The 8574-nt window shown below is 46.2% G+C and overlaps 1 protein-coding gene across 1 annotated transcript in view; it reads right to left on the reverse strand.

Annotated features, from left to right (window-relative positions):
- Window positions 1–4166, reverse strand: part of LOC103905860 (protein FAM162B) — a 5136-nt gene extending 970 nt beyond the window's left edge. The window contains exons 1-3 of the mRNA XM_019474192.1: window positions 4034–4166; window positions 1875–1980; window positions 361–469 (exon numbers count right to left, since the gene is read on the reverse strand). Of these exons, the coding sequence (XP_019329737.1) occupies window positions 361–469; window positions 1875–1980; window positions 4034–4166 (348 nt within the window). The remainder of the gene's footprint in view (window positions 1–360; window positions 470–1874; window positions 1981–4033) is intronic.
- Between the last annotated feature and the right edge of the window lie 4408 nt (window positions 4167–8574).

The raw sequence follows: 8574 nt of genomic DNA on the forward strand, positions 1-8574 counted from the left end.
CGGGCAGGACCGCAGGAGCCTCATGGCCCACGGATGCAGGGCAGGACCAGGCACCATTGACATTGTCTGAGCTACTCTACAACCTTTGGACCGGCTTCTTGCTGAGACACCATAATACAGAGCATTGCACTGCATGGGTTTATAGCAAAGTGGGTCAGAAGGAACACGTTAACCAGCAAGTTGTGCTTCCCCATGCCAGTCTCTCCTCCGGAGAATGGAGTGACACAGATCCTGTGCAAATATTGCTTATACGGACTTATTCTCAAACATATCTGTCACCCGGGTGTTTATTTACAAAGAGAGCATACATAGATCGTACATTAAGAGGATCAGTTCACTTCACCCAGAAACAATACTCACTTCTTTGCCTGTGATTACCATGGCCAAACAGCCCAGCAAGGTCAGTGCAATCATGATGTAGCAAACCTTTATCCTGACGCTGTTTCTTGCTGCGTCGAGGACCTCAGACCTGTGGAGGACAGAGCAGAGTTTCCATCCTGCAGCAGCATGTGTGAAATGAGATCATGGGGAGCTGGGTAATGAATCCGCAAGTCTTCCAGCAACTGCCTATTAATGTACAACGTGTTCAGCCTTCTCCTTCTGCAAGTGCTTAGAGGAGGACTCAAAAAATTAGCCTATGGGGGAAAGATTTAGCCACCCTCCCACACAGGTAGGGTATTGCTACTCCCAACAGTCATCAGCAACAACAGGAATAACAAATCCTGCTCTCCTGCCTTCTTTTATTGCATATGAGAGTGAACACCTGAAAAATGACAAGAACAGGAAAGTCTTTTCATCATGATAATGGAATTACAAGGGGCCCAGCTTTGGGTGTTGCAGGGCATGGGGTGCTGCACAACACCAGGAGACACTGGGGCTGTGCTACCAGGGTCAGGCAATGCCACCCGCAGTGGAATAAAAGCACACGCATGACATTTTGGCTAAGACCAACAGAGAGTTTTCACACAGTGAAGAGGCACAGCAAGCGGTGACTGGGTCTGTGGCCACATCCCCATCCCAGCTGCACGTGGTGCTTTGCAGCCCTGTCCCGCTGCAGTGTAGCCCTCTACCAGGCAGCTGGCACCAGCCCCACAAGCATCTGCCTGCGGCGGGAGGCTGAGCCTGAGCTGGAGCAGACAACTGTGCTGTCCATCCAGAGTTGTCTTCCCAAGCAGCTGAACAGCAACAGCCATTGCTGGGAAATCTCCACCACCTTCCATGAGTGACTCACAACATTTATCCGACAATTCATGCTTGCAAGAGACTGCAGCATGGCAATGAGTCATTCATGAAATTGTATCCGGCCATGGATTTACGTACACCTGCAAGGGGAAGGCCAGCTGGAGGAGCCCCCAGGATGTCACAGGTCAGGAAGCATTAGGTCTCCAAAACTGAGTGACAATCCTTTAACAAAATACCTTGACAAGGAGGTGAAACCATAGCCCAGACATGAGGAACTCATTGCAGATGTCTGTCACCAAAACTGTGTATAGCCCCAGCTTCTTTTTAAAATTTATGCAGTATTATTAATTGCTAATCAATAAAAACTAGCAAAGCATGCAAAAATCCAAAGTGGATGATATTCTACCATGGTGACTTCTGAGTTACAAAGCCACTTGTCTTGCAGAAGACACTTCAGCTTAGTCTGAAACTTATGATATCTAAAACAAGTGAATCCAGTTTACTTCACAGGGCATCACAAAAACTTCATGTTCCCAAAAATTCAGACTATTTTTGGACACCAGTAGCAGCAGGCCCCGTCAGCATGACGGAGCACTAACCCTCACCATGTGAGCACAATTCTGGGTAATGCAGACTAGGGTCTCAATCTGTTTGTTCACATCCAAAAGCATCGTTCAGACAGGTCTACTTACGATATGTGCTTGGGAATGTCCTCCTCCTTTTTAAAGCGTCCTGCCCATACTAACACCTTTTTATCAAAATTTGTAGGCCTTCTGTCATTTTTGAAAACTTTGTAACCTGTAAGAGATTTTATAAAAGAAAACAATGAGCTAAGCTTGAAGAAGGGAAGAGGACAAAAGCTGTCATTACAGGGGGAAAAGGATTGAAAGTTCAGAATGGCACTTTTCTGTTCTGTGAGAGCCAAATGTGCTTTCTAATGTCAAAAGGACTCAGCAGCTGGTGTGAGATGCTTTGTTACATTTGCAGCTTATTTCATTTTGCTTAATTTTTTTTTTTGTTTAGGTAGGTTTTAAATTAAAAATCTCTTCTAACCTTCCTGATTAAGGGGGGGAAGGATGCAGGGCTGAAGTCACCCAAGCCTGCAGCATGCTCTCTGCTCTCACCCATCTTGCTTTTAAATGGCCCAACTAGTGAGTTAAGCAAAAAGCAAACAGCACTAATAACTCCTCGACAGCATCCCTTCTAAAATAAAAATCTCTTCTAACCTTCCTGATTAAGGGGGGGAAGGATGCAGGGCTGAAGTCACCCAAGCCTGCAGCATGCTCTCACCCTGCTAGCATCTTGCTTTTAAATGGCCCAACTAGTGAGTTAAGCAAACTGCCAGCAGCACTAATAACTCCTCGACAGCATCCCTTCTAAAAGCGCTGATGGAGAGATGAGGTCTGTTAAAATACAGCCTGGTGGGAGGCTGGCAGACATTCTCATGCAAGCTGGGTACCACATTACTGTACTCTAATGATGATACATTACACCCCACCAGACTACCACGGTGATGCCATTAGCATGCTGTCACCGCAAGCACAATGAGAAAGGGACTCTGGCTCCTCTTGATGGAAACAAGCCCAACGACAGGCCACGACAAAGGCAGTGGCAGGGAGACCCTGCAAAAATAGGGTAAGCAATGGCTAGCTAAAATCCTGGCTTTTGCATTGTACAGGTGGTCATCACGAGGTAGCTGGGACTGCTCACACACCCAGGTAGGTGCACCCAATATGCTAGGTTACAGTGCCCTGTGCTTGCAAATGTGGCACTGGTGTTTAGAAATGCCCTGTGGGTGACCAGGGCATGCAGGAAGGGACAGGCATGAAGATGCCCACAGTCTCGGTGTCCTGCACTCCCTGGCTGTTGCTGGATTGCTGGTGCTTGGCTGAAAGGAGATCACTGCTGCTACGGAACAGGGCACAGGATGCATCTCTTCCTGCCTGAGCTGAGATGGTGAAATTACATTAAGTGCCTTGGCCCCAGGCCTGCTCATGCACACCAGGACTTGTGAATGGCTGAAAAATCCCGGGTGTAAATCTTGGCACCCAGACCCCCAGGTAAATTTAATCTCCTATTTCTCTTACAGAGTGCCATCGAGACCAGGAGAGCTACATCTGAAATATCAGCAAGTGTCTGAATCAGTTCTGCAGCAAGCAGTAGGATGGATCACTAAAAGGACAGGCTCCATCCCAGGAAAGACAAGGGCAAAGCCCCATGCTGGAGACCCACAGCCATCCCATGGGAGCACAGGCAGCCCCATGCAGCCCAGCCTCGCTAGGGTGAGGAGTCTGCAAAGGCATGACGAAGGAGGTGGTGGTACAGATTAAAAAGAGAAACTATCTCCATGCCAGGGAGCTTGCCCATGTGGGAGCAGTCCATGCCTGCTGCCTGCCAGGTAAGCCAGGGCACTGCCTGCCACAAGCACGCACAATTGTGAATGCAATCTGGCAGGGAGCACTGGGGGGAGCAGAGGGGTGCAAGTCTGCCACTTGCACCAGCCGTGCACATGCGGGGACATGCACCGGTCCTCCTCTGGAAACCTGGCAGCTGCATACAAGGAGGAACATTTATTTATTTTAATTAACAGGTTCCCTGACATGAAGTATCAGTTTGTATTTGCTGCCATAGGAGGAGGACTATTTAACGCAAAAAACTTTATCCCTGTGCATTGTGCTAATCAGAGCTCTCAATTTGCTGTGTCTTGGGAGCGTTTGTAACCCCAGGAGATGCAGCACTGCAGTAACACAGCCACAGACAAGAACAAGGATCATTTTCTCGCCCTTTCCTGCAAATACCCTTTCCCCTCCGTGCTGCAGCATGAAACAGCGACCAAAGACTTTCTACCCACCTGGATTAGCTGTCTGCAAAGCCGCATCCTGAGCACCCTTTGCTTTGTCGCCGATGGCTCTGGCAGGGTGCAGGACTGGCCGAGCCACCTGCCGCCACAGCCTGGGGCTGTGCCCCAGCAGCCTCCCCAGCATCCTGCCCCGGCTGGCACCGGGCCACTGCCTCCCCACTGGCCTAGGAGCACGCAGGGCGACCAGCAGAAGCCCAGAAGGCTGCTTCTAGGAGTTATTAACATAAAACTACCCCTTCCTGTAAGAAGGGAGTAGCATGCATTTCCACCCTGGCTGCCAACAGTTTTTGCTTGCGTCACGATGACTAGTTAAATTTATCGCCCGTGTTTACCAAAACGACACACCTTCCAAGCTAGGTGGGCAGAGATCACTGCTGCAGCAGCTCACGCCCAGCCCAGGTTCTGCCCCAGGCTCTGCATCCCAAGGAGCTGCTCAGGAGAGCAATCGGTATTTACATTATTTTCTCAGTCCTTACTATGGCAGGACTGAAATAAGACAGTGTGCTATATTTCCCCAAAGATAGGCTTAGTGACTGCTAATTATCACAGCCAGTTAGAGTTCTTAATTTTTCTCAGCTAAAAAATAATCTTGCAAATCAGTTGTGTTAAACAGACTTTTTGAAGAGGAGCAGCATTTTCCCTATCTCAGAATAAATGTGGTTTGGCGGAAGAAAACTAAGGCCTATGTTCGTGGCTATAAATGCAGATGGGGAGTCCATCTCACATCCAGACTGCAAACTTTCCTGGCAAAGAAATATATTTCAGCTATATATTTCAGTTTTAAATCAGTAAACTAAGAAATTATGTCACAAACCTCAGGTGATGTAGTATTTGTCAGTCAGTAAAATTGTCACTGAAATGTAGCAGTACCTATAAAGTATTTGCCCTCTTTGAATTCAATCTCCACGAAGTCTAGATAGTGCTGGATGTTTTCCATAACATCAGCTGTTCTAACCAGAGAATGAACCAAAACCAATGCTATTTTGTCACTTTGACATTTCTCCTGCATTTTGCACAAAATTCTCCCTGATGGGTCGGGAAATGGAAATGCAAAATACTTGTCTCATTTGGAGCAGTGGGGTATTTACTGGCCTTAGATGTACAAGGCTCTAAAGCTGATTTACAATTAGGGAAAAAAGTTCCATTTGAAAGGGAAGAAGCAATTGCTGAAAGGAAAATTTTCAGAACTGTTTAGTAATACTATCAAATGCAATATTGCAGATAATCAACGTGTGTCTAATAGCAAGGGGAGGAACTGCAAGGGAATAGAAGTGTGTAGCAAGGGGAGGAACTGCAAGGGAATAGAGCTCCGGATGCTGGCAAGGATATTCTTTAAGGGCTGAGAGGATAAAAGATGTGAGACAGATCCAGCTCCTGGCCCCAAGGAAAAACTCTACCGTTTATGGAGACATTTCTATTTTTTGAGAACACGAAGTTATTGATACTGAGGAAAGAAGAAACTTAACACGGTTTTTCCTCTTTCATGAAAGCTCCACAATACCTCCGGACATAACACAATATGTTTAGCTTAATTTGCTTATAATTTGGTAAAGCAAATTAGATCCATTTCCAGATTAGGAACCCATACAGAAAATAAATGGTAGTTTGAGCTTCCAGCTGCAAACAAGCAGAAATCAGTGGTTGTGATTATGCTGGAATAAGCAGAAGGGAAACCTGGTAAAGTCACTGAGGATATTTGTGTCCTGCTCAGGATTTCCCTGGGGGAAGATGGGTGTGAGGAAGAGGAAAGGTGCATTTATAGCATGAAGTTTACAGGGCTCAGCACCTCTGAGCATCCCCGCAGGCCCCCTTCTCACCTTGCAGAGATGCTGCTGAGTGGAAAAGAAGCATTGTACGCATGGACATCCCTCGCTCCCCAAGCCGGGTGGGCAGGAGGGTCTGGGGGGCAGTGGATGGGACGTGCTGTTGCGACGCTCACGTTGCACTTGGAGCCGCCCACCCCCACAGGGGCTCCGGCTGTGCAGAGCATTTTCACTTTAACAGGCACTCTCCAAAATGCTTATTGCAAAAGTGACTGTCTTTACATCGTGGCTGAATATGGATTTGAAGATAATGAAAGAACATTTTTATTTTATCTCTTAGTTTCTCAAATGTGGAGAAAATCGTGGGTTTTTCAGGCCTTCAGTGCTTATCCACCTAGGGGTTGCCAATTGTTTCCTCTAGAAGACACACCAGCTAACAGCTGTATTAATCACATCTGCTGTGAGCAAAAAAGCACTTCAGGATTTATTATGCCAGCATTTAGAAGTGCAAAGACACGGAGATCCTCATGAAACCACAAAGGCAGTTACTTGCTCCTGAATTTTACTTGTTTCTTTGGCACCATGAATGCTTAATGCTGGGGTGGGTTTTACTGCAGTGCATGAAAGCTAGTAAAAAGCTATATACACCACTGCGTTAGGAAATCAAGCTTTCCCTTGTGTACTGTGGTTCTCTCTCTGGCCCAGAGCATCTTGAATCCCTTCCTGAACAGCAGAGAGATGCAGAATGCTGAGACCAAGGTAGCCTTGTATGCAGCCTGATGGCCTTAGTCCTCCTTAGAGATGTTTTGTGCCCAGCCCAGTACATGCACCTCCCCCGGCCCAGGTTACAAAACATCCCCATGAGGCTCATCCATTCACTCCCCTCACCAAGCCATCACTTGATACCCATCAGTGACTCATTAGCAAAGTGCAACCATTATTTCATGACCATTAAGCTCACAGACAGGGACTTTATTGTATACCAGTAACAACTTGTTCAGAGATGCAGAATTAGCAAAACTAGGCTTAAAGCATAATCTTCTCCTCCTCCTGCATCCTTCTGCCAGGAGAAGAGCAGGACCCCAGCTCCTCAGCAAGCCCTGGACAGTACAGATAACAACTCACACACTGACTAGCTGTACAGACACCCCCCAGGCTTCCTCTGACCCTCACTGCAAGGGGAGAGCACAGATCTGAAGATTTTTGAGTTACAAAGGAGCAGACTAGCTCAGAGAGAGCAGAGGATGGTTCGCAGCTGTGGTGGTGGTGCAGACTCTTGACATTTTTGTTTTCTGTGTGAGAGTGATATGTAGTTGTAACACTTGCTGCACACTGGTGCCAACACTGAAGATGGAAAACTAAACACAAAACCTCACAGGACTCCATCCCGGTTCTGCATCATCTTCACACCCCTTCTGCCGCCTTGGACTCTGCTCTTGCAGCTGACTCCACAGCAAGAACTAGCAGCCAGTCATCCTCCCCTCCCTAAATGTACACAAAACCCATTGCAGAACTGGAACTGAAAGGCCACAATATAAAATCCATTGCTCTTTGATTTCTGACTGACTTTATACTGTCATTCCCAGTACCTTAGTTCTGGTTATTGTCAGCCTATTATAGCAATGAGAAACTTGGACTCTGGTTCTCTTCACCTGTTCTTCTTTTCCTGCTTTCAACAGCCACAGGAATGGAAAAGTTTATTCCTCCAGAAGCCCCAGGTTCCCACACATCTTTTTACATCTCCTTGTTAATTTTCGTAAGATCACACAACAAATTTTTTTAGTCATATACACAAAAGAATTCATAGGAGTATTCAACCAAAAAAAGTATTACTCTGTAAAGCTCTTTTCATGTGCAGTGTCCTCAAAACCAAATGGTTTACCATCAGGCTCTGTTTTGCATGCCATACAAACTTTTTACATGAGGGCCATGACGAGGAGCAGAAGATAATCTTATCTTAAAATTCTTTGCCTTCCCCCCATTTAATTAAATATGCAGCAGAGCTCTGTCTTGGTTCCTAGATGAGATAAACAAGCAATCCTGGATGGGCTCGTGACTCATGAAATTCTAAGTGAGTCAAGAAATATTCCTCCATGAAACTGTATTCTCCAGCAGCGCAATTTGACACAGCAAGAGCAATGAATTGCTTTGAAATGTCTCACTTACCTGCAGACTCCCAGCCCAAGAACCCATTGCTCCTCTTCAGGGTCTCCAGGGAACAGCACTCCCAGGGCTTCAGTTCTCTCCAGCAGGTCAGTCACATCATCCCCATTTCAGGAAATCATCTACCCTAAGGAAATTCAAATGCAAATCCCAAGAAACTAAAAGCTTCTTAACTATTTCTCACCGTGGCCAAGTTGAATCAAGGGACCAGTCACAGCATCTTACAGCAAAACCAGCACTCAGAAAACAAGCACCAGCATGAGGCTTTAATCACTTCAGGACACTTGGATTCATTTTTTTATAATCTTGAGTATTATCAATAAAACAAGGCATCTGCTAAAAGAGACCAGTGACAAGGAAGGAGTCCCTCCCCTCTTTCTGTGTTAAACCAGCTTTGCTTTAAAAAAAATGAAATCAGGATTCCCCTATGCAGTTACCGAACGGTCCTGCATTTTCTACCAATATTGCCCCTATTCCTCCAAATTTGGTAGTATCACTACCATTTGAAAAATCTTGCCTAGCAACCATGAATAAGACACTAAGCCACACTACTTAAAAAAAAACAAAAACAAACCCACAAACTCCACTGACTCTGGTAAATCTTGC

Source organism: Aptenodytes forsteri, unplaced genomic scaffold (assembly GCF_000699145.1).
Source record: "Aptenodytes forsteri isolate BGI_AS27 unplaced genomic scaffold, ASM69914v1 Scaffold265, whole genome shotgun sequence".
Taxonomy (NCBI): Eukaryota; Metazoa; Chordata; class Aves; order Sphenisciformes; family Spheniscidae; genus Aptenodytes; species Aptenodytes forsteri.